Raw genomic sequence first — 27645 nt, 5'->3', positions numbered from 1 at the left:
CCATTAACAACCCATCCGACATGCACAGTTCTCCACTGTCACATAGGCCCCTATGAAATAACATGCATGTTTATAACAATCTCAGGATACCAAATAGGTAATCACAAAGCAGAATAGATTTGTCTGCACTGTCCATATCTTTCTTCCCATAAACTTCTGAGCAAAAGTGAGGAGAACCGAGAGCTTTTCAAGTTCTAAAGCAAAAAACAAAACAAATAGCTTTGCTGGGGAGAGCAGAGAAACAGTTTAGATATGTAAAGGGCTGAGTTTGTTGAAGTGTGAAGTAAAATAGTGAAACAACCACAGGGAAGCTTATATACTTATACGAGAGATGAGAGGATGTTGTCAATCACGTAACTCGGCATGTTTGAGGGGCATTAGATCAACAGCCAATCTTTCTTAAAAACACACAGGCACACACACCAATAAGAAACATACAGTGGCATAAGTATTTTGACAGTGACATGATTTTTGTTGTTTTGGCTCTGTGTCCCAGCACATTGCATTTGAAATGAAACAATGAATATAAAGTTAAAGTGCAGACTGTCAGCTATAATTAGAGGGTATTAACATCCATATTGGGTGATCTATGCAGGAATTACAGGCTTTTCATATGTAGTATCCACACTGGCAAAAGTAATCTGACAAATGGGTGCTCTTCTTTAGCTTGGCCAACTGTATTGCGTCATCAGCCTATGCGCAAGAATGCTAACAAAAGATCTACAGTTAATTCTAGATGTGGTATTTGCATTTGGTGTGTGTTGCTGTAGTCTCTCAACATGAGGACCTAAGAAGTGTCAGTGCCAGTAAAGCAGGCCATTGTGAGGCAGAAAAATCAGGATAAATCGATCAGAGATATACCCAAAACAATGGGTGTGTAAAAATCAACAGTTTGGTACATTGTTAAGAACCAGGAATGCACTGGTGAGCTCAGAAAGAGCAGGCAACCTGGTAGACCAGCTTTCAATTGTGATGAAAAAACCCTTTTAAACTGTCAAACAGACCAAGAACCCTCTCCAGAATGTAGGCATAGATGTGAAAAAGTTACTACCACAAAGACAGCATACCTCAGGGGGCTCACCACAAGGTGCAAACCATTGGTAACCCTCAAGAACAGAATGGCCTGATTAGAGTTTGCTAAAATAGCACATTTAAAAAACTGCAGAGTATGGGAACAAAGTCTTATGGACAGACGAGACGAGTATTAACCGGTACCAAAGTGATGTAAAAGGGAAAGTGTTGAGAAAGGAAGGAACCGCTCATGATCCAAAGCATACCAACCTCATCTGTGAAACGTGTAGTATTACGCCTTAGGCATATATGGCTGCTGCTGGAACTGGCTCACTACTCTTTAATGATAATGTAACTGCTGACACCAGAAGCAGGATGAATTGTGTAGTGTACAGAAACATCTCCTCTGCTCAGATCCAATGAAAAATGCCTCAAAACTCGTTGGGTGGTGCTTCACCTTACGTTTGCCTGTGACATATTCCACCAAGGGCACTGGAATAATTTCAGAACTGTGGGGCCAGGGGTGTCATTTGGTGGGAAAGCAAGTAGGCTATGGAAAATAAACATATTTTATACTATATTTAATCCAAAAAGGGCCAGTGTGGGAGGAGGTTTTTGTTCTAACCCAGCACTAAGACACCTGATTCTACTTATCAAGGTCTTGATTGAGAACCATGATTACTTAATTAGTTGTTGAATCAGGTGTTTTAGTGCTGGGCCAAAACAAAAACCTACACCCACACTGGCAATTTTAGGAAAAGACTGGATACCCCTGACCTAGGGTATGGCAACTGTCATAGTCTGATATGCCCAAATGACACCCCTGTGTGGGGATGGGGGCATGTTTTTTTGTAAACATACTCCAATGCAGTGATTCCTAACCTCGGTCCTGGGGCCCACCTGAGTATGCTGGTTTTCGTTCCAACCATTATCAGGTTACAGGGAGTTTTTACCCTCTAAGCCACATTATGTCAGAAATAGCAATGCATGTCATATAGAATGAACATTACATGTGTTTAGTTTGCTATATTTCAAACAATTACATAAAAACAGGGACAATAAGTTTTTAACTGAATAAATTAAAGACTTAAGTGAATCAATAGGCTCCTAAATAGGTTGTTGAATTCATGCATTTAAGTTCTTTCATAATGATTTCCATAACCTTATGATCACAATGCAGGTTTGGATCACTATCATTTACTTTGTCTTTGAATACTTTATTATTTACTAAATCGGTAATTTCACTCTTTCACCAATTACTGTACCTAGAGTATGCCTATACCTGCCTACTTTAACCTATTGATTCACCTCAGTCTTTAATTTGATTTGAGTTAAATTATTGTGTTACCTCTTAATGGAATTGTTTAAAATATAGCACAGTAAGTACAATGTAAACATGGGACATTTATTCTGCATGGCACACATAGCTATTTCTTACATAATGTGGCTTAAGAGGGTGAATAAACTCTCTAAACATTAAGAAAAATGAACTGCTTGGTAAAATTCTAGGATTGCAAATTTTTGGATATACACAGGGAGGCCCAGGACGAAGGTAGGGTACCACTACAGTAATGCAGATGTGGGAAACAAGGACTGTATTTTTGTTTCTTATTTTTATGCCAACTCCTTAATAAGTCCTAACATTTACACCATCTGACATTTTAGCTACATTTATTGATAAGCTCATGAGTGGCAGCTGAAGTACTTGCGTCTCGTTTGTACGAAACGTTTTTCTGTGATATAGTCTCTGAGTGAACTGGTGTTGGTGTACAATGCCAGTTAATTTAGCCAAGGCATTTGGTGGACAAAAATCTGCATGCACACTGCTCCTTCTAATGTAATACCACAATACATGTGTGAAGTTCTGAAATCCCAATGCGTGAGATTTTGAGAATTCTTAGGACCAGTCAGGACACCTGATAGACTAGTGGGGGCCAGCAACAAAACTTGTATGCGTATGTGGTGGGGGGACATTAGTCCATGAGTCTAATGATGGATACCCACTCCTACTCCCCTCCAGGAAAAGAATTGCCCACACCTGGTATACAGGCTATATCCATTTTGCCTATTTGTCCAGTCTGTGTCAAGCAGATATATTTTCTATAGTACGCAGATGAAAGGTATTATTTACTGTATGTACTCTTTTGAAACCCCAGATGCCTCATTATCAAAGACAGAATCGCATCACATCAGTTGAGTCTCCCCAGAGATAGCCTTTATAGTCTACCCCCTTCCCTTTGCAAATTCCTAAGCCATTCTGTCACGCATGTCTTGTCAATGTGACATTCCTCCCCTGTGTCTGTCCTATAACAGGGCATGACAAATAGCTTTCATTTCATTTGAAAGTTGGCCAAGTTTAGCTTTATGCATCTCCCATAGTAACTTTCAAATCAATAGCTTCCACCACAGAGTTGTGGAGGGGCATTTAATTTCTTTCTCATTTTTTCACATATGGACCGTAGATAAGAGATATTATACTATAACCATGAGATAAAATCACTTTGGTAAATACACTGCTAACTATTCAAATACTACTATTAACACACTCTGCTGCTACTGTAAGAGACCTAACCTTACTACTAAATCAGTGTACAATAATAACAATAATAATAATAATAATAATAATAATAATAATAATGTAGTGGCAGCTGGCTGGCTAACTAGTTAACTTCTGGGTTCTATGCTCAGTATTCTAGATTGGACTGTGACATCGCCAGTTAGGCTACTAGGCTATTACTGTTATGTGTTTGGCAGATTCAAATATGGGTGGCAGGTTGTATTATAAAAAGAGCAGATAGCCTGCCCTTCTGCCAGTTCTCCTTTTTCTGTGCTTGTGTTGAAGCTGCATTTCTTTCGGTTTTAATAAACAAGCACAATGTCTCAAAAAGTGATCAGCCTGACTTTGCCTTTGCTAAAATCGCTACACTTGCGTCGGAGTACATTTTCAAATTGAAGAACTTTCATGCCTTTGTGAGTGATGGCCAGAGGGGATCAGTGAGTGGAAGATGGCAGTGCACATAACCATCCCACGGCAAGAAAAGGCTAGTGGCAGGGTAGGAATGATGTATTTGCAGCTGGGCAATACTGAGCAAAGATTCCATGGGCAAAAAGTTCAGTTTCTGCCAGCTGCAGCCCACCCCCTGCCTGCTGGGAACTTACCCTAGAGCACCGCCCAGGTAAGAAACACAGCGATGCTGACAGCCTGTCCCACTGCCCCAGTGCCAGTAACCAGTGCAGCCCCTGGTTCTGATGTCATACAGGACTGCTGTGCAGGAGTCTACAGGAGTCCGTTGCTGTTCAGGCCGGACCTTAGCTGGTTTGTGGCCGCTCCCCTGATGCTGACCCACCCACCACAACAGGCCCAGAGTGCATCCACCAGCTGCAGGACCGCTAGACCCCACCCACTAGCTTGTCAGAGAACACCTCAACAGGTGTGTGACAGAAGAAGAGCTATTACCTGCACAGTTCCAGCCAGGTGCAGCAGCAGCCAAGAGTCACCACCCCCCAGCAGTGGCCCACAACCATCAGAGCTCTCCGTCAGCAACTGTGAATACTGTTTACTGCACCCCAACAAAAGTCCACAATCACTGCCCCCCGGGAGCAGCTTGCAGTTGTCAGCGTGCCCCAGCTGCAGCAATCACAGGGAGCCACACCTTAGCGACAAACCGCGGTCATCGTCCCCCAGCAGCAGTCTGCAGCTGACAAGTGGAGAGTGGCTCATGGCCACACCACCCACCTGTCTGGCTCTAGGGCTTAGTGAGACTGCAGTAAGCGGGCCTGCAAGGACCCCCTCCCCCTGGGGAGGGGAGGTAGTGTGGGCTAACTAGCTAGCCACCCCTTCTTATATATAGTTTGTATGTATGCGTAATACTTCCATGTTTTATGCACTGTATTCTGAATTCTGTGAGACTGCCAGTTAGGCTTTAGCTGTTATGTGTAAGGCAGGTTGTCTTATAAAAAGAGCCTTGTCTTATATAAAGACAGCCTTCTGCCTGTTCTCCTTTTCCAGTCATTGTGTTGAAGCTGCATTTCTTCTGGTGTTAATAAATGAGTGCAATGGCTCAGAAAAGTGATCCGCTTGACTTGTCCTTTGCTGAAATGGCTATAATAATTATCATTATCATCATCATAATGATACTGTATAAACAGCATGATTTCTTGACAGTACATTTAAAAATAAGTAAACAGGAAAATGCAAGTAATAAGATCATTTAACTGTAGACTTTTAATATTATTTCTGGGGCCACATTGACCTAACTGGAAACTATTTCCAAATAGCTTGAGGGCAGCTTATTTAAAAGATCAAGTGGAAACTGCTTGCCCTGTTGCCACAGCGACCTTGATCTGGACTAAGTTTAGAAAATGGATGGATGGATGGATGGATGTGTAAACGGCTGAGCTCTGCCAAGTTATTTCCATTTCCACGGCGCTGCTCGTTCCGACAGTGTTTTATTTTCCTTTACTCACAAAAGGTAGTTGCAAACCGATATGATTTGACTGATTTCGCAGCCCGGCACTCTATCCAAAGCTTTCGAAATGAAACGTAATCCCCTTGCACGCCCTGCAACTATATGCAAGATCACCGTCCAATAATTTACCGCACGTACATCACTTATTTTGTTTATTCTTACCAACATTATAATAGGACTTTTCATTATTGTAAAATAATTTACGCACCATTAAGTATGCTTAGTGTAGTGAATATTGATTCGCAAATAAATCTACTCCACATACTATGAAAGCGTAGGCACCAGGCTGCCCCAAGAGATGAAGTAGTATCGCTGTTATTGCGTCCTCCGAAAACGTCATTCACGGAAAAAGAGCTCCAAGCAGCGCTCTGGTCATTCATTGGAGGCAGGGAATCTAACCTGGAGAGCATGTTCTTAGTATCAGTTATAGCGGGCTGTTTGGTCTTGGAGATGACAGCGCTATTGCGTGTTCGCGCTATTTCGGATCGTTTGAGAAGCGGATTATTAAAGAAATGAGCGAAAGGAAACTGGTTCTGGCCGCTAACCACCATTCTCGCAGTGCTGCCATTGGAAAGAGAAATCCAAGCGAAGATTATCTGCTGATGAGTACAGACCTAGCGGACGAGAGCTATGCCAATTATCATGGATATTGCTATGGGTGAGTGATATCATTTTTGACTTTGTTGTTTTAGCGTTAGTAAAATAAGATGACTTTTGTGTTATTTAAGTTTTCATTAGATATTTTATTACTATTAATTCATTAACTCACGTTTTCCGTTTTTAATCTGGCTCCCTTAACTGTTAACGTTCTTAATTCAATTCAACATACTGTTTGAAATTGTTTTAGTTAAGTACTCCGGTGCAATGAACAATCTATTACAAAAATGTGATTTAAAATCGTACAGACTTATGCATATGGCACAATTTCAAAACAAGCAAAATGACATGTGCGATTATAAAATCAGGGGTATATTTATTTGTAATGGTTTATCTAATAGGAGTTTCAAGGATAACGCATGAACATGAAAATTTAATAAAGCACTTTAAAAAGCAATCGTGTAATCTTACAGGACGTCATTGAATTTAGAAGTGACGACAGTAATGCCTATCGTGTCTACAGCAGTACAAGTTCTGCTCAGTGAACCTGAATCTTTAATACTCGAAAGACTATCAACTCATCGCAGGCTCTCTAAGTACACAATGTACCTGTTGTGATGTTCCAAATGCCATAGCTTTGCTATTTCTCTCCCCTCATGTATTACAGGAAATCATATTTGTCCCAGAACGAATACACAACCAAAAGCAGACATGCATTACTCCAAATGTTCAATTATAAATGTACACCAGACATTCAGCGTGCTTCTTAGTAGTGTAACATCTCTCTATTTGAATAGGCATGTGAATGGGCATACTGTTAGAATGTAACGTGGTGCGCTGGAATTACATTCTTGGTTATATTACAATAGCATGTAATATAACATATACAGCGCTTCGTGGAAACCTGCTGAATGTCGTTCTCAAATTTGTTGTTGCGGTATTTCTTACAAATGGATCTCCAAGAATTCCTATTTGCGAACTGAACAGACGTTAAACATCAGGATTAATGTGACACCCCAGTCCCCCTCATGCATATTTGAAACAAAAAATATTGTTTGGTATTATTTGTGAACTGCACAATTTAACAATATAGAAGTTCTTGTATTGATTTATTTTCAGTATAAATTTATGATTATGATAAAGATGAAAATACCACTCTCATTAAGGGATAAAAGGATGAGTAAATTATATTTCTATTTAGGATTGATGGAACACCAGTTAAATTATCCAGATCACAGACCATATATTTTAGAAACTTATTTTAATATTGAACTTAACTATTATATATTCCTAAAGTGTCTTGAATTTGTATAGGTTTATCTTGGTTGGGCATGTTAAAAAAGGGAGCCTAGTACACTAGATGGCCCAAAGTATGTGGACACTTGACAACCAACATGTCATCCAAAATTATGGGCATTAATATAGAGTTGGTCTACCCTTTGCTGCTATATCAACCTCTACTCTTCTGGGAAGGCTTTATACTAGGTGTTGGAGCATTGTTGCTGGGATTTGCATCCATTCAGCCAGAAGAGCATGAGTGAGGTTGGGCACTGATTGGGCGATTAGGCCTGGCTTGTAGTTGGCTTTCCAATTGAATTGAATATCCCATCGGTGTTGGGTGAGGTTGAGGTCAGGGCTCTGTGCAGGGCAGTCAAGTTCTTCCACACTGTTCTCGACAAAACAAATTCTATTTATTAACCTTGATGTGTGCTCGAGGGCACTCTCATGCTGAGACTGAAATGGACCTTCCCCAAACCTTTGGGGAAGTACAGAATTATCTAGAATGTTGTTGTATGCTATAGCAGTAAGATTTGCCTTCAGTAGAACTAAGGGGCCTAAACCAAACCATGAAAAACAGCCCCAAATCAAGGGGTGTCCTGATACTTTTGGTCATATAGTGTATGAACAGATTCCCATTTCTCTCTGGAAAGCCAATTAACTAGAAAAGACAACTGCTCTACTATATTTAAATTTATTTTGACAAAATATGGACATTTTCAGAAGGACATGCCTAAAATACCCATGTGGTGTCTTTAATAGCAGAATTAGAGTGAGGTCATACCACATAGCTCTCCTGCTTCCTTATGTGCTGAGTAATACGTGCCTGGTGATACCTTTGCCTATTCCTCTTATTTAATCACAGTTCTGTCAGAATTGATTAAAAGTGGAAGGGGGAAAAGTGCTAATTGACCTTCTGAATGTCCTTTAAATTCCCAAACATGATTCAGCATTGTTTTATTGATCTTACGAGATGTTAAAAATAAATCTGGAATTTTGACTAATCTGTGGAGACAGAAGACAGGACAGGAGCTTTAATGACCGGATCTGCTTAATTAACCCAGCTGGTCTGAGCAGGATGGAAGGATGTTGTCAAGGCATCATGCAACAGGCAACTGGCCCTACTAGCGTGTTGTCATTAACCCTTTGAAGAGTAGGATGTTTTTCAAAATTACAAGTCACTGTTCTGGAACTCCACTGCTTTCAATTTCAGTTACCAGTAGTGATTGTTACCTTAGCATTAAAATGCATCAGGATTGAGTCACACACACACACACACACACACACACACACACACACACATATATATATATATATATATATATATATATATGAAACTACATTCCTGTCATTTAATTAAATTTTTATCAGCAAAGCACAAGAAAATAAAATCAGGACATGAATAGCCACCAGGCGGAAGCTGGTAATTGGACTCAGTTATACTGTCTATAATTATTCGGTAATTTAACCTATGCGATGTGCATGAATGTCATGCATAAGCTTGCATATTTACAACATTATGAGAACATTGTATGCAGAGCCAGCCCTAGGGTTGTGGCGGGTTAGGAGTGGTGGGGTTGGAGGAAGCAATCATGGACTAGGGTGGAGGGTTGGTGGTTGTCAGAGATTGTGGACTGGTGCAAGAACAATAACATTGAAAAGCTGTTTGCACCCAGTGAATACTGCACAATTAAAACTTCTTCCAATTAAAAAAAAAAAAAATTAACCTATATTGTGTGGCACACAGATGGTTGTGACCCTATAGGACTCCACAGGCCATTTATGCCAGCATTAACTTATTGTAAATCAGCAGAGCAATAAAAGAGGAATGTGTCTACACAGTGCCAGCACCAGTTCCATAGACTCATATTTCTTTCTCCCTAATGCTGAAACCAAAACATTACAACTTTAGAGAAGCTCCATAAAATTAATTAAGGGGGAGGACTAAGGCTATTTTTACACTGCAGATCTTGATGCCCAGTTCCGATTTATTTGCCTATATCCGATTTCTTTGACCGGTTTACACTAGAAACAAACCGCATGCGCACAAGTGTTTGGTTATCGATACGAAAGTAAACAACCATGCCATGCCGCCATGACCATATCGCCATCTATAATGGACACAAAATGAGAGCTGTTGCTTTTGTGTCTTAGGTCCGCAACGAACATGCCCTGCATTTTGGCCAATATCGACTCTTGGCCCTACATGCTTAAAAAAACGTAATCTTGGTTTTCACCCCTGGACGGAGCCTTCGTCCTTTGTTTAACTTCTTTTAGCATATACCGCTACCAGTGGAATCTGATTGTGCATGTGACATACATTATGCATCATTCAAATGCAAAAAAAGTATGAGAATATCACATTTTGAATGACATGCGAATCGGAAAGACCAGGAAATTTTCTGAATCAAGCAGTTTTAACAGCTGGCACCCTCATTTAATGTTTGCCACTCTGAATACCAAACACAAGTGCATCAACAATAAAAATACAGCACTTATCCAACATATAAAATACATTTATTTTATTGAATTTGTTAATTATTATCAAAGATGTCAATTAATAATTAAATCACCAAATTTATGGGTAGAGCAACCTATTGGATTGACCTTTATCAAACTGTACAACTCACAACCAGATTAAAATGAATAGATTTATTACGGTAGAAGTAATCAATGTCTAATCTAAAGATAAAGGTCAGATTACCTTAAACAATGAATGTTACACTTACAGCCATAGACAAGTTACAGTCACAAAAGAAATGAATGAAAGAACAGCCTGTCTTTCCAAGTACTCCCTAGAATGCACCAAGATTAAGGTATAAAAACCAAAAGACAGCAGAATATTCTAAAAAAAAAAAACAGGGATGAAATGGAGAATGTGAAAACCTATATGCAGGATTTAGATGCCAGCTTCCAACTAACTAAAAAAAAAGGCCCTCATTTTTTTTTAGTTGAAAGGGGGGGGGGGTGCCCTCTTCTCCTGGCCAATGCTTAATTAATGATCAAGGGAGGATCCACGGCGTACTGTTTTTTAACATTTTTTATATATATTATTATTTATTAAAGTCAATCTGCAATACAACACATCTATTTAAGGTTATGTGGAAATTAACCCTCTCCTAGTGAGCATTATAGGCTTTGGCTGTTATTGAAATGTCTGTGAGCTTCTATTTGGAGAGACTAGATGAGGTAATATTCAAACCAAGTTACAAAGCCAGCAGTGATACTCTGGCTTCTGCTTTATTCTGGGATGGGCTGACAAAGAAATCTCCAGAATAGTGCCGGTAGGTGTAGGTGTATTAGCCAGTTTTAAGGTATGGAATCTTAATAGTATGACCTATGGCAGCATAAGGCTTCCCAGGCCACCCCTGTTGACACACACACATTCACAAACACCCATACTCATGTGTACACACACAAACAAACACACACATATTTACACCACAAATGCCTCTTTATGTATTATCTTTAGGCTGTGAGGTTTGTCAGGTTTATTCAGAACAATGGAGTTGAACAACCAATCAGAATTCGGTACGTCAGTAGAGCCAAACTTAGTGAAATAACATAGACACGACAATTTGGAATTAAAGGATATGCATTTATTGCTTATGATAATGAATATGTGGATAGGCTAATTGAAAACAAATTATTTGAATAATATGAAGAATAATATTATGGGATTCTAATAAGAGGAAAGGATAATTCTGCGATGGCTAAATATTGAGGTTAGCAGTGCTACCATTTAACAAAGGTTAATTTTTGTTATGGGTTAGTGACACGGTACTCTGTTACGTGGTTAATTCATCTAATCAGTCTCATAAAATAAAGTTTTAGCAACATAAAACTACAAGATCAGGGAATTTGCTATTCCAGACCAACATACGCACAACAAACAAAACACAATAACAAATGGCAGTAAAATAACCTTATCAGGTATTTCAAGTTTCACTCTATCCTATTGTTTGATGTCAGGGTTAAATAAGATGCGTTTCAATACTTAACGGTGATAATAAGGGAGGCCAGTCCTTAATTCCGTTAGGTGATGCGTCAGCTCGTCAACTTGTCCCAGGGTCCCTGACAGGTGCGCAGACACTTGGGAAACGTCTTCTTTGAAGTCGGGGTCACGATGGGTTCTAGTAAAAATGACTTGGGATGTGCACAAAACTTCCACTTGGGTCCGGCCGCAAGGGAGGTACAGAGAAAAAGTATGTAGTATACTTGTTCCTCAAAACAGCTGTCGATGGGAAATATACCAGTGTGGTTTATTTTGTAGACGGTGGCAGGCAAACTCAGGCAGGTGCGAGTTGGGAAGAGCAGCAAAGTCTGGCAATGTCCTTAAGGAGAAGCGTCTGGTTGGTCAGGCAATGCCTTACCTCAGAGCAAAGTTGTTAGGTTTTTTGATTACTTTTATGCTGAAAAGTCACTGACGCAATGGAACCCCACGTGTGATTTCTGTAATGTGATTGGTGTATTATTTTGGCCACACAAACATTTGATTGGCTTGTGGTATTGGAGTGGTCAATGAAACATGTATAGATAGACCATTGATTACTGCGTCCATGTTTAAGCTTGTTAAATCGGGCACCCTATTCCTCCAAAAAGGGGGTGTTCCTTTTTATTGCAGGGTCACAAGTGGAAGGGGACAGGCACCTCCTCATGCCTTGGTTGACCAAAAAAGTTAATGATGAACGTGACTCAGCAGAGAGTCAGTCCTGTGGTCAGGGAGCCAGAGGCCCCAAAGTTCCTATGTATAGTTAAACATCATTACAAGGGCGTGCTGGTCGAGCCTTTTGAAGTTCCCTAGGGCCTGTTACAGGCCAACTGGTGAATTAGCGGCCCCACATACAATACTGTGGCACTGACTGTTCTGAACTGTAATACAGCACTGGAAATCCTATTACCAACCTATTATCACCTGTTGTAGTTAAGAAACAGAGAGCTCTAAAGGAATGCAGGAACCGAGTGTCTGATGAGTTTATGGAATTTTCGGTGTTACTAATGTTGCTTTGATTGTTTCTTTAAAAAAAATTGTGTCAAGGGGTGTGGGGCTTAATCTCAAGTGAATCCGAAGATTGGTGGAGCTGTCTTGTACTTGCTGTCCAACAATGACTAGCTTAAACTTAAAAAAGACAACTGCACCAGATAATAGTTCATTCATTTCAAATTGTCACTAATAATTTATGCTAGCATCTACCATTCTAGGTTTTGTGAGTTTTTAGTGAATTTTTCTGTTCAACTCTAGGTGTGTGTTAGGCAGAATGTTGTCTCTATAAATTCCAACGGGCTCTTTGGAAACCATATGAAGATATTAGCACTGATGAAGATTTATTGCCTTGTGGTGTCATGGGACTCTGTTTAATTCCTGTAGACAAACAGAGGACTGATTGTCTACAGGAATTATAGAAATTATAGAATTTCTATGTGTTAGCATCATAGCAGTTTCAAAATACCTAATCACTGTGCTAGTACCAGTCCTGGCAAGAGAGAAATTTTCAACAATCCAGTCCCGTCTGGCTGAGAAACACAAATCTGCATTTTATTGGCTCTTCTCGAACACCTCCATGAAGCTACAAAGGCTCTCATGCAGTGTTTTCACTGTGAGCCTAGACACTCTCCATATCTCTAGCCCACTCAGGTTCTGACCATGTGATTTAATGCTTACTGTACCTGCTTGTTTAAAGCTCTTCCCTGCATGCCTTGCAACATTGCATTGTTCTGACTTTTTTGAGCAAACTGAAATGGATTATCACACTCTGCCACATTTTTGCAATCCATTGGCTTTATGTACAGACAGTTGAAATCCACAGCCCTGATGGGGGTGGGTGGAGTGCACATAGAGACAGACATTCACCCACAGCCCAACTGTTTCTTATGATTATACAGCTCTCTGGCCTCCCCCTTACTGCTCATACCAGTCTTGAGTCAATATTTTTGCAATACTTTAAATTCATTCCTCCCTAAAAATTCTCAGGGATCTGCAGGAGTGTTTTCAAATTTTATATGCATCCAGAGAGTTTAAGTATTTAACTAGAGACCTATGTATTTGACCCTGTCTGGCTGGTACGTAAGACGTACTCATACTCAAATTCTCCAAATCTCCATCACATAAATTTGATTATGCCCCAATAGAATTCTCTTTTCAGCACAAAAATGTCCTTTTTACATCATTAACAAGCCAATGTTAAAATCTAAGAACAGACTGTGGAATTACAGTAGTTGTTTAGTTCACACTGAGCTTACCATTAGTTACTGTAAGTTATTGCAATGCCTCACTGTCATAACACATCTAACACAGCAGAATTTCCAACACCGTATCTCCTTCCGAGAGCTCTTAGCGAGACTTCATTCATGTTTTGCATTCAGTGGCTGGCAAAAAGCTCTCTTGGTGTTTATATCTGAACGAACAAGTTGTACATTCTAGAATTATTCATCAAGCTGCTTTCTTTTTGTCAGTGTAATTGGCATCTCTTGCTTTATTCATATGAATTATTGTTATTAATATTAGTTGTTTATATGCTTTGCAGGTGGATGTATCTTGGGTTATTGTAGAATAAAAGACTTTTTCAGGGGGTTTTCTGCTCAATTGTTTTGTGAATAATGTTTTATTAATTTTAGTTCCAACCACCTTGGCAGAACAGGGAATGAGGGGGCTCCTATCTTAATGCCAATAACCCTTTTGATGCAGTTAGTCCAGCCAATCAACTTCCTGTTCATACCAGGATACAGAAGTGGTTGGATTCAGCCAGACATACAAGGGATGTAATATAAGTAGAATATACGATTGGAGGCAAGAGAGGTATCATGGAGCTAAAGAGAGCCAGGAGAGTGCATTCATTTTATAAAGGAGATACTGGCTTGGAAAGAAGTAGGGATAAGTCGTAAGTTATAAGTCTTCTAAGTCAGTGTCTGCTGACGTAAAAACATTGTTAAAATTCTTCTTTGTGATGGAGCGCAGAGAAGGAGGAATTTCAATGAGAGTGCGGTGCATAGAGGCAGTAATATCGATTTAGCCCAGTGGAACTTGTTGTAGCCCAACAAAGTGCCATGGTTTTCAAATATAGTTCACACATTTCACAGTGATATATAATGCTGAGTATTTTAATTTTTCCTTTATCCCAGGAACTGTTGTTCTAAATTTGCTATCGAAACCTTTCACTTTAGCTTCCTTAACCCTGGGGCTAATCAGCAGATCTAAATATTCTCTTGTCATCTCTCACCAAGAAGTCAATGGTATAACCGTGCTCTGGAGCAGGGAGACAACAACTCACGACTAGAAGTACGGTTGGTGCTTGGATGCAGGCTTGAAACGGCTTAGTCGGGAGGTAACGGCGCCTTTAGCCCAGGGCTATGAACAGTATGGTATGGTAGCCAAAAAACACACTGTGGATCCCTACACATGCCCTTTTATGTCTAAAGCACCATAACACAGAGCACAATGCTATTTTTGGCCTTCATCATTTTCATCAAAGGAGTTATTTTTCCAGTGTAACACCCCATACTGACACCTCCTCCCATGTTCCTGTGGAACACCAGTTCACTTAATTCCTCAGAGCTGAAAATGACAGAGGGCTGGTTTCCTAGAACTCATGGGATTACCCCGGGAAAAATCATTCCTGTATTCTATTGAAGCTTGCCTGAGGGGTTTGAACATCCAAAGGGAGTTAATATCTTCACTCTCCTCTCTGTCAGCAGAAGTTGATCACAGCTGGCCTCTATACATTAAATGGGCTTACCCTAACTGCAAAAAACTTTATTGAATTAGCATTTTAAAAGCCATTTCTTACTGTCTTGATACTCACCTCTGGCCCTCAGGTCTAGTTTTCCTTTCTACCGTATAGTTAGCTGATTGACTAGGGCAGGCATTGCCAACATATTCCATGTATTTGGTCCAACTCAGTCCCTGATTAGTGGGTAAGATGAAAACTAGAAGCATTAATGTCCTTCATGATATTGCTTTTCTGCCTTATAGCCAACTAAGTGTCAAGTAACCAGTAAAACAAAAACTGGAACCATTGTTTGGATATAACATGTTACGGCATATAGGCATATGATATATAATTCAGTCCACATATGGATGATTAAAGATCTGTGCTGTTATTTAAACAGACAAGTGTGTATTACCCAAAGTCATAGGTAATACAGTATTTCCTAGTATTGTGACTTGTATTTACATTTATTAACTTTTTTTTGTAAACTGAATAGAAATTTTGTTACACATTACCAGAACAAATAGATTAAATTGCATTACCTTGAATGAATTACCTTGACCTACAGTACAATTTCCAAACTCCCCAGGAGAGCATTCTTGTTTAAAAACATTTTGAACCCAATGGGTTCGACAGGCAGGATTATTGTCTCTTGGATGGAATCAGCAAGGGAGAAACAGCCATTAATATTGCTCTCTCATCCAATAATATAGGATTTAAAAAGTTTTAAAGAAATAATATTCTCTCTTTGAAAAAGTATATTTTGCTGGGGATTGAAATTCTCCAACAAAAAAAAAACAAAAAAAAAACTAAACAAAAAAAATAAAATAAACATAAGTTATACCCACATACAGAGTACAGAGTATTATTTATGTTTTGTAATTTGATTATTGAATGCCAAGTTTTATTCTAGTTTCGGTTTAAAAATCTTTGTGATAGGGTACACATTTCATCACTTTCTGGCGACCCCCTCTGGTCGACTGGGCACCCATGGACTGCATGTTCAAGCCACATATGAAGTGTCTTCCTCCGACTCAGCTCTGTGTGAGCTTGGCTGTGGGCTGTGGTGTGAAAAGAAGCAGACTGGTGACACCACATGTTTCAGAGGAGAACCAGTGATGTCTTCACTGATTTGTCAGTGGAGATTGTGCATGAACAGGGCTACAAATAGTGGATGGAATATCCCAAATTTTGGTGGGAATTGGACATATTCTGCACCATTTTGGGCACCAGATTATTAAAATCTCTGTGATGAATTTCCCTTGCTGTGTAACTGAACTAATATGTGTAACTCATTAATTTCACTGAAATTTTAGGCATTTCTAAAACCAAATGGAAAGTAATCAGGGCATTTTGCTAATATCTTTGATGGCCAGCATTATGTTTGCTTCATTTTTGAATTGTTGTTTTGTGTCCCTTGAGAAGGACTGAAGGACAACCCATAGAAGGGAAAATAGAAGCTGCCAAATGTTATCTGTTGTGTTGAAAATGGAAAAAAATCTCATTCTCAAGTTTGCCAACATCATGCTCATTGGGTTCACTGCGAAAGGACAGAAACTTGACTCATACTGACAGAACTATGAGGAGGTCAAAGCAAATGTGGTAATTAACCAGCAGTGATGTGTGGAGGCGGGCTACAGTTGAGTCAGGCTGGCTTGAAACAGTAAAATATAATTACAGCTACAGAGAGCTGTCAGCACAAAACTTAATATTTATTCAACCCAAGACATGTTTTAAGCGTGATAATAGCAGGCAAAAGCCAAGAACTGCAGGAATTTCAATCCAAAAACATTTTGAGATTGAGATAATAGAGATAATAGTGGGCAAAGCCAAAAAAGACATGAACTTCAATGAGCACCTTGCAACAGGGATCTTTACCTCTGCCCTGACACGGCTGTCATTGGCACATGCACAAGTCACCAACCAAGACAGCTCTGATACCCACACCACTGAGCAGGCAGCCAGGGATTCTCTGTGCTGTCTTTGAATGAACAACCAAAACCAACCAAATGTGGCAGCATTGTGCACCAGTTTACCACACTTAATCCATTTAAGAACATATTAATGATATGCTGTATTAATTAATGGGGGGTCATAGCATGCTGTTGTTATGTATGTCACTCCATACTTTAGTGGCAAATTTACCTGAAGAGCTGATTAAGAAAGAAGAGGATTAAGAAAGGGCAATAGAGAGCACTCAACAAAGCACTGTATTTATGTTTCTGTCATATGTTTTGAATTAAAACTTTATAGTTTATAGGATGCTATTTGGTCTGTAATCTTGCCCTCACACTGGCATGTTGCTCACTGGCTGGCGCACCTGTGGGGCTCCACCCTCGACTTCACTCTGACACCAACATAATGGCAGGGGTCTGCCGTGGTTCGAACCCAGGTCTCTGGGAGGAGTGGTGGCTGTGATCGCTAGTACACTAAAGATTAATTCACCTTTAGCGGAGCGGACCACTCAGGCAGATTGCTATGATACAATATTCATGAAAATATGGTTTCTTAGGTTTTCATTCAACAATGCAACCTGGGCATTTCACCATATATCAGGGGCTCAGAAGCTCATTCAACTTGGGTGCAGCTACCATCAGTACAGAACATCTATTGCGACAGTGTTACACATAGTCAGTCCTTTAATGAATACATCAAGTGATCAAATGAATTTATCAAGTTGACATGTTTTGGCTTTAACATTCAGCAGGGAAATCTTAGCAATATTAAAAACACACAGCTGAGTGTCTGATATGTCTAAAGAATCTGTGTTAGTCATGGTGGGTGGGAGATGGGGGGGGGGCAAATGATTGGATGGGCCTCCAACAATTACATTGGGGGAGAGCAGTACCCCAATATTCATATATTGAACAATGTTCAGTGAAATATGTATTTATTTATGTCAATGCAATGTTACATTGACACATACGGATCATTTCAAAGTGATGGTAATGCAGTCAGTTTAAACTTCCTCTATTTGACATATATGCAGGCACCCAATAATACAATGAATTTTTAATGTGCCTAATCATAGCTTCAGTATGATGTTTATCAAATCTTGTTGGGAAAACACAATTTAGGATAAACAAACCAAGAAATTTGTGATTTGCCTGTTTCCAATATAATTACTTTTAAGATAATGTAAAGTCATTTTGAGCTTGTTCTCTTGTGTTGCTTTACTGGTTGCATACAAAAAAGTTTCGTTTTATGTGTTTATTTGTGTAATTGTATCCCTTGTGGGTTCATGTTCATGTGGCATGTTTGGCAAGGTTAGCAAAATTGTTAGTGCTTTTTTTTGTGAACAGTGGTCAATGTTGTCTGTTTTGGTGGTTCCATAGTAAGTAAGTGAGTCTGCTGTCAGCAGCAGGAGTGGTTCTGTCTCACATCACAGTTCATTCCGGTATTTCAAGAGTGCTCCACACTTGTGCAAATGTAACTTAATTGATGATAAAATAATCCTACTGTAATCCATTGTTACAGTTAAGCAAGTAACAGTAAAAATGTTTCAAAAGGTGTCAAATTGAAATGTTTCAGTTGGCAGACTTAAATGTTAAGAACACAGACCAGAGTATCTGGTGAGTCTAAAAAGTCTGTGGTAAAGTGCGTTCAAAATCATATTTTTGTAAAATGCATTGTGGGTTTTCTTTTTTCCCCTTTCCTGATAGTTGTAGCAACGGTGACAGACAGGTGCTTTTGCGGCAGTCCCTGGGGAAGTCCAGGCGTCAGGCTGCGAGGGGGCCGGCCTACATGTTCAATGTGCGCTCTGAGAGCCTGTCTGTGACAGAGGAGCGCTTCCTGGATGCGGCCGAGTACGGCAACATTCCCGTGGTGCGCAGGATGCTGGAGGAGCTGCCCGAGCTCAATGTCAACTGCGTGGACTACATGGGCCAGAATGCACTGCAGTTGGCTGTGGCCAATGAGCACCTGGAGGTGACCGAGCTCCTGTTGAAGAAGGACAACCTGTCACGGATAGGGGATGCGCTCCTGCTGGCCATCAGCAAAGGGTACATCCGCATAGTGGAAGCTATTTTGGGTCATCGGGCCTTCGCTGACGCTCAGAGGCTGACAGTCAGTCCCAGCGAAGTTGAGATGATGCATGATGACTTCTACGCCTACGACGAGGACGGAACCCGCTTCTCGCACGACATCACGCCCATCACCTTGGCCTCCCACTGCCACGAGTACGAGATCGTGCACATATTGCTGAGCAAGGGCGCTCGGATCGAGAGGCCGCATGACTACTTTTGCAAGTGCGATACTTGTGGCTACCACCAGAAGCATGACTCCTTCAGCCACTCCCGCTCGCGCATCAATGCCTACAAGGGGCTGGCCAGCCCGGCTTACCTCTCCTTGTCGAGCGAGGACCCAGTCATGACAGCTCTGGAGCTGAGCAATGAGCTGGCAGTTCTGGCTAACATTGAGAAGGAGTTCAAGGTAGGCATGTTGCCCTAAACCAACATACTGTTCTCTGACACTCTTCCTCCTGATGCTGTTATGTTTAGCCAAGCTGTTCACATCTGGCAATCACACCTCTTTGAAATAATAAAAACCCTCCTCAGACTTTATTCTCTTATTGTCTGGGAAATATTCCCTTAGGACAAAGTAGAATATTTTTGGCAAGCAAAATGCTGGAGGTTTGAACTCTTGAGTCTTGCCAGTTTGTCACTTTTTGTTTTTCTTATATCCAATATAAAAGTAAAAGGATCACTTGCATCTCCCAAAATGGTCGTTATTTCAAGAAAATACTATTCATCAATAGAGTCAAAGTAAAATGTGTAAATTCTCTAGTGCAGACCAGTCGTAAGTGCTAGAGGCGTGGAATATGAAATCGCATACTGCACTTTGTATTGCGATGGATCAGAGATGTTAGGAAATCGGAAGTGGAAGACTTTGAAGGTAATTCGAGTGTCAGTTTGTAATGTTTACTTGATGGAGAATAATAGTGTGATGAGGAAAATGTGTGCTTAAATGACTTTCCAGAAGATGAGCCAGGGAATTTGTTTTAGGAGGGTTTTGTTTGACATCAAGTAAGCTGACAGGGAACTAGTGCAGAGACGGCGCTTGCTAGCATTGTGTGATCTCTGGAACATGCTCCAACATTTAACTCCTGCTCCAACCTACAGGTCTGTACACTGCAGCGCATGAATGAAACAACACAAGTGTCTGCTGAAGATTTACAATAGCTGTTTTTCCTGGCTGTGGGATGTGCAGTCATAATGTCCTACAAATGCAAAATAAAAAGGAACAGAACATTCCAATTTTACATTTTAAAAAGCCGACCCTTCACAGTCATGCGCATTACCTGCATCAAATTGATTAAAAATATTGAGTGTCCTTGAAATTACAGCAAGCTTGGAGCATTTTTGGTTATTGAAATCATGTGTATTACAACTAGAGACTAGTATATCTAAGGCTGTTTTCTCACCTGCAATTATGTCAGTTATCACACTGCCCCTCCCTAGTAATCTACATCAATTGCCAATAGCTAGCCCGTAACCCAGACGGTGATTGACAGCAATGTTCCCATACTGCTGTGTACTGCTTTACAGAAACTGCATATATTTTTATATTGTTGGGCAATACAATACATTTGGTATCTTTCAGAAAATTTGTTAAATTAGAATAATCTTAGCAATTAAAGAGTTTGTAGTGTGTCAGCTTAAACAAAAACATAGGCTAAAACAGACAAACTCAAATGAAACAAAAATACAAGTTTTAATCATCATTAAATTTGATCATGGTCAGGTGTTTAACAGTCTCCCTTGTTATTCATTGGTGGTGCTTAATATTAACTTGTTCATAGCAACAGATGCATGCGTCTTTCTACATCAGTCTGGTTAGTTGGAATTAACCAGTCTCGTTTTTCCACCTATGCAATATTTGGAATGATTTGTTTTCTGTCCCAGAACTCCCGAAATGTCAGTGCAGTGCCTTGCTCCTGTGCCGATAATTTTCAGAGGAATAGCTTGAAAGTACAGTAGACTGCTCGTCAAATCCCAGAATCTAGCAGCAGTATTTAGTTTTATGGTCAAGCCTAAACCTTGATCTGCTGTACTCCTTAGAAGCACTGTGTAGCACAAATTTCTGCTTGGGCAGTGCTTGGAAATCTGGTAAGGCTTCCTTTTACAGTCCCATAAGTACTAGGTATTTACAAGATAAATACATAGTAAGAATAGCTCATGATTAGATAATTACCACTGGTAAAAACAGATAAATTCTAAGACTCTTAAACTGAAAAACTCAGAAACAGCTGTTCTATTGACTATAACTTCTAGTGACTATCTTGTTGTATCAGAAGTTTTGGCTGATTTTGTTTGAGTGTAATTGTGCAATTCCTGGGAAATTCAACAATACTTACTTTCTAATAGTGGTGTTTCCAAGAAAGTGCTATCTATTATCTCACGCGTGTCACAATGTAAGAATTACAAGTTAAATGAGCTACACTTGTCATAAAGCCCAATAAATTAATCTCAAACTACAGTAGGCATTGTTATCTGCTATCTGCAACTCAGCTGTATGGCATGAAGACACGTAATGTCGGCAAGAATTAATTTTAATCGGATGTAGTTAATTTTCCTTGCAAAACGAGTAAAATGTGAAAAACACAATTGCTTGTGCCATCTGTTGTGTTTCCTATGTGACCATCGTTTATCTATGTGTGTCAATAGCCTGCAGCACCTACTTCGACTAAAGTTGTTTTTCAGTGGATATCTCCGCCATTTCTTACGTGCTTATTTACAAATACATGCAATTTAAGATGAAGTGGTATGTTTGCACTCAAAATCCATCTTTGAAGTCTCGGATGACATTAGATGATCTGTTCACATCTGTTTATTTCAGATGCAATTCGTTTTTTTTTGTGTGTGTTAATGTCAGTCTACTTTTGTTATTGTGCCTGTACAGATTTGTGGCAAATTTCACAAAATATATGTGCTCTGTCAATGTGCATTGTGCCGGAAAGGTACTATTGCACACAGTTGATAAACACCTGCAGTGACTCCACAGGGTTTTAGAAGATAATGCAAATGTACACAATTTCGGGTCAGGTGCCCTTGATAAACTCATGTTCAGTTAGCTGACTTAATCAGCCTTATACACAAATGTCCATTCACTTACATGTTAGACCACAGAAAACATTTATTACATCAGAATGATGTGCACCTCAAAATATGTTTCAAGGCCAGTTGCCCAGTCTGGAATTACAATGATTTCAATGGACTCTCCCAAATGAGTCAATTTGATTGGATCACTAAATTTTTCCTTGTCACTTTAATGACAAACTGTATAGAGGGGTGCTACATTTGCCTATGATTGCAAATGAAAGGCCTATCTGCATGGATGGATGCCAACAAAAGAGGTAGCTTGCACAGAATGAGACGGTAGCTCTTTTCTTTCAACTGGAATGGATCACAGTGGGTTCAGTGTATTTTACTGCATTTACTACAGTAAAATAAATAGAACCTAGAACTTATCACTGCAGTCACAATTAGGACATACTCTGTATTCCTTGTATCATTTTGTTGTTGTTATTTTTGTTTTGATTAGATGTAGCTAATTCATGTTAATTAACAGGGGGTTCAGGTTCAGATACAACTACACATCTATTGTTATGCAATTTAAAAAAGTGTTTGTACCTGTATTCCTCAAGGTGATTTGTGGATGTTTATGCTCTGGGTGGATGTGCTTCACAATAAATAATGATTCATGATGAATTTGTTTGGTACATTAGTTACGCCGAGCATAGTTGCTTGGTAAGATGATGCTTCTCCCTTTTTTTGTGCTGAGAATGTTTTGATGGGAGATTAGCGGGTACGTTTAAGAGAACTGCGGGCAGTCTCTGTGGGAAAAACATGCAAAATCCATTATAAACAGCCTCTAGTTTCAGGGGAATAGCTAGAATTTGCCCTGTCTAGAGGAGACGTAACCTTTCGCTGGGCATGATAACTGACCATAGTCACTGGTTGTTGCGGGCTTGCATTCCCCTGGGAAGGTACAGTGTAGAGACAGGGCTCAATCCACAATCCTACAGTTTTTTGTAATTCATACTGGAACCAACTGCTCCCCAGTATCTCTGGTCAGTCACTCAGAAGCAGTTGAGTAGGCCTAATGCATGAATTCTAATGGGCTGAATTCCCCCTCCTCCTCCCACTAGAATGATTATAAGAAGCTGTCTGTGCAATGCAAAGACTTTGTGGTGGGGCTTCTGGACCTATGTCGGAACACTGAAGAAGTGGAGGCCATTTTGAATGGTGACGTCGACTCCAGTCAAAGCTGTGAACCCCCTGGCCAGCGAAGTCTTATCCGTTTAAAACTGGCCATAAAATACGAACTTAAAAAGGTAAGTATGTGAGCACGTCATGAAAATGACTCTGAGGAACAAAGTTAATGAATTCTTATTTTATACCTGCATCATTGTTTTGTTGATAAAACACAATGCACTGTGACTAATACAACAGAGAACTGGTTCAGTAAAGGCTCATGTATGAACAATTCAGTCATTTAATGAGTAAAATACAAACTTACTTTGAGTTACACAAAAACTAGTCCAGTGGCACTGCCAAACAGTATAGACTTATGAAATGGTGCATGTACTTAAAGTTTGACACCTACTTCTGACATTGTTTTCTGAGTATGCATACATGAAGCACAACCTCAGGTATCAGACAACAGAACAATACAGCATGGTTAATCATGAGGACAGGGGGAATCTGGGTCTGAGAGCAACTGCCTTGGGTTTACAGAATTGCTGCAAATAAATGGCTGAATGTTTAGTTTCACTAAAAGCCTCAGAGGCTGTCTCAGTGAGCCATGGAAACACTCCTGCAGGTCCCCGTGAATTTCCAGTAAAACAAATGACAAACCAAAGCATACTGTCATATAAAAGACACTTTGTTCTGAATATTGAAAAAAAAAATTGATGTTTCTTTTTTAAATTGCCAGTAATATGATGCAATTTTTCTAGTGTCAAGGGTTGAAATATCTAAGATAAAATTTTGGACCCAGATCTGACTGTTACATTATATGTAAACTTGGGTATAATTACAAAAACACACAGGAAGTTACTATTATAAACTGGAACATCCTAAATATAACATAACTTGAGAGGGTATAAATCATTTTAAAAAACTACGTGACTCATGTCTGCTTCTCATACTGTTATCATCCTCTCCTCCCATTGCCCCGCCCCTGGCTACACATGGCCCCTCCCCCTTACCTTGCTCCTCCGCTGGTTCCTCCCACTACCCATGCTTCTTCCTGGCCTCTCCACTTCTCACTTCCCTTTCCTATCCCTCCCCTACCCTTTTGCCTTTCCCTTTGCTCCTCCCACACAGTTTGTGGCACATCCTAATTGCCAGCAGCAGCTCCTGTCCATCTGGTATGAGAACCTGCCTGGGCTTCGGCAACAGACCACCGGCATGAAGTTCCTGGTGGTCCTGGGCGTGGCCATAGGTCTACCCTTCCTGGCCATGGTGTACTGGATTGCCCCGTGCAGCAAGGTTAGGTCCCACTCCCTACCCCACTCCTCCCCTCCATTGCTGGGACTCAAAACCTGCTACAGTTGACTGTCCCCATACAGACGCTTCTTCCTGCACCAAATCAGGAATGATATGAAAATTCTGGGGCTAGTAGCAATAACCTCTATTTCGCAGGCTATACTGACTGATGCTGATTGCTATAGTGTTTTACATTATAGCAAAAATACAAACGGAATCATGTGTCCACTTCCAGGGAAGGCGATGAGCATGGACATGGAAAAATGTGACAAATTTTATTTAACAACATATTTCAACTTGTTTACTTCATTATTAAGCAGATGAGTCTAGAGAGCTTCTGAGTCCGTGTGTCGCTTTGCTTATGAGCCTGGCTGGTAAGAAAAAGATTAATAAAAAATTTAAATAAAAGAGGTTCAGATGACTGTGATTAAGCTATTTTTTTCACTTAATTTACAGCGTCTGAGGCACATCAAATGCACGCGAATACACACGTATGTTGTGTCATCATATTGGTCAGTCATATCGGCCGTAACGGTGCTGATTTAGGCGTGACAGTTATAGTTATCTTTTTAAACAGCTTGTGCTCCATTTTAATTCATTTTAAGATATTTTCAGTGGATATCAATTTAATCTCTGCCATGCAACTTTTTATTGAAAAGTGCTTTCCATTAAAAAAAACTCCAAGAATTGGTTGCGCTTCAGCCCAGTCAAACCCATGGAGTTTTCACAAGCAGGAAAAGGTAGTTTTACAGTTGTACACAACTGATCTAATCTGGAGTAATCTCTGTTTTTTTATTGAATAGCGCTTTTTTTATTGAATAACACTTTTCGACTTTCCATTTGGAATCAAGCTGAATCCTTGAGTCCTCAGTTTTATTTTCCTAGATTAGAAGTACTTAATTAGACTAAATAATACGTCGTTTTAAATTTTTCAAACAAGGGAACTTCTAATGCAGTGTTTGGTGCAACGATACAACATCACACACACATTTGTCTGTTGTGTTACCGGTCACTCTTTCCCCCTCTTCTCAGTTGGGAAAGATCATGCGTGGCCCTTTTCTGAAATTTGTCGCCCACGCTGCATCCTTCACCATTTTCCTTGGCCTCCTTGTCATGAATGCGTCAGACCGCTTCGATGGAACCAAGCTGCTGCCAAACATGACCACCCATGACCACCCGATGCAGCTGTTCCGCATGAAGACCACCCCTTTCACCTGGATGGAGATCCTAATCATTTCATGGGTCATAGGTCAGTTACTCTAATCAACTGTTCTCATCAAAGAGGCAAGGTGGGTGCAAGAGTTCTGGCTAGATTTACAGCCTGTTCTGGCGGCTCTGGGTGTGGATTGACAGGTTGTATGAATCATCTGAATGTGGCGGTTGGCAGGCTGAGCAGTGGACATATGGGGGACAGACAGCAGTTGCCCCATTGGTGGGAATTGAAAACAAAGAAAAGAGAGTTAGGGAAGTGCTATGGGTAGAAAACAAAGTTTACTATGGCAGCATAACTACAAGGACAGAGACAGAGAACCTGCAAAGGCACGAGAAAGGCAAGAAACCTACCCACCTCTCAAGATCCTACTAGTGAAAAATGGGTCACAACTGTGGAGAGGTGACAGTACCGTATGTATGTCAGTCAATCGGCCCATAATGCCAGCTCTTTATTTATACTGTCTGTACCATAACTGGTTAAGCTTCTCTGAAAAGGTGCGTTTTTAATTTGGACTTAAATATTGAGACTGTGTCTGATTTCCCTACATGTTTTGGAAGGTTATTCCATAGTAGGGGAGATCTAAATGCTCTACCACCTGTAAATGTCTTGGAAATTCTTGGGACAACTAGATAACCGGAATATTAAGAACAAAGCAATCCTGCATGCTTGAATTCTGCATGCAAGGTTGAAGCATAGCTTATAAATATACTGAGAGAGGTCAGGCAAATGGACATGAAACCAACTTTTTTTTGAGTTTAAAAGCAGAAGGTTGTTTCATCCAGGCTTTTATGTCAGTAACACATGCCTCTAGCTGCAAGAGCTTCACAGGCTTTAGTAAGATGTATAACTGGGTGTCATCTGCATAGCAATCAAATTCCACACAATGTTTCTGGATGATATCACAGTGAAAAGGAAAGTGGTCCCCTGTCCCCTATGAACATTCAGCAAATTGGGTCCTGCTACATTAGTATGATTTCAACCAAGACAGTGCCTGTCCGCAAGGTCCTATATAGTTCTGGAATTTGTGCAATAGAAACTCATGATCAACAGTCTCTGATTCTGAACTTAGGTCAAGAAGCAATAGTATAGACACAGAGCTGCAGTCTGATGACAGCAATAGATCATTTACAATCTTGACAAGAGCAGGTTCAGTACTATGGTTTGATTGAAATCCTCACTGGGAAGTTTCACGGATGTGGTTTAAACTAACATAGGCACTGAGTTGCTTAACAACAGCATTTCCTAGTACGTATTTTAGAGAAGAAATAGGTTTGAGGAATAGTTTTTTAGATCTTCAGGATTGAGATGAGGTTTCTTGAGTGCTGGTTTAATAATCAGTGATAAGAATATCAGTATTAATAACATGAAAATATTTATGTTTAAAACATTGTGCATGGGGCAGACAGTCTCAATGGAATATAAAATAATTTCTAATTGACATTCTAGGCTAAACACTGCTGCAAATTGCTTGCTGTGGAACACACCTTGGAGACATTGGCGTAGGGCTGATATAGAAATCCTTCATCACGAAGACTAGCAGCTAAGTTATTTGAGAGAACAAGAGCAGCTTAGGTGGAGTCCATCGCTCTTTAATAATCCAGGCTTTGCCCAGAAAGATTGCCAATTTTTTTTATAAAACCTATAGCATTAAGAAAGCACCACTCAGACAACCAGCGATGATGTGAGATGTTTTGACGTTAGAGATGTGAGTGGACTGTAGACCTCATCACCCCATTGAGCTGATGACTTCACTGTACATGTTTTTTTGCTAACTGACACACTAATTCAAAAGTACTTTTGGTGACCTTGGATTGTCTTAATTGGATGTCATTGGTGTTAACTTGAATAATAATTCTAGAGAGTTGCCCCGCCCCCAAATT

At 40.0% G+C, this 27645-nt stretch overlaps 1 protein-coding gene across 2 annotated transcripts in view; it reads left to right on the top strand.

The window, feature by feature from the left end:
- The first annotated feature begins 5778 nt into the window (after positions 1-5778).
- Positions 5779-27645, top strand: part of trpc6a (transient receptor potential cation channel, subfamily C, member 6a) — a 47562-nt gene continuing 25695 nt past the window's right edge. The window contains exons 1-5 of one of the 2 annotated variants that reach the window (XR_010332536.1): positions 5779-6138; positions 18724-19492; positions 23211-23396; positions 24391-24555; positions 25585-25801. Coding sequence is in view for 1 of the 2 variants with exons in the window: in XM_064352107.1 (XP_064208177.1) it covers positions 5993-6138; positions 18724-19492; positions 23211-23396; positions 24391-24555; positions 25585-25801 (1483 nt within the window). In the remaining variant the exon portion in view is untranslated. The remainder of the gene's footprint in view (positions 6139-18723; positions 19493-23210; positions 23397-24390; positions 24556-25584; positions 25802-27645) is intronic. The other variant, XM_064352107.1, reaches the window with a different exon arrangement.

This window comes from Anguilla rostrata, chromosome 9 (genome assembly GCF_018555375.3).
Source record: "Anguilla rostrata isolate EN2019 chromosome 9, ASM1855537v3, whole genome shotgun sequence".
Classification (NCBI taxonomy): domain Eukaryota; kingdom Metazoa; phylum Chordata; class Actinopteri; order Anguilliformes; family Anguillidae; genus Anguilla; species Anguilla rostrata.
Note: the sequence above shows the minus strand (reverse complement) of the source record. Positions and strands in the feature narration are given on the sequence as shown.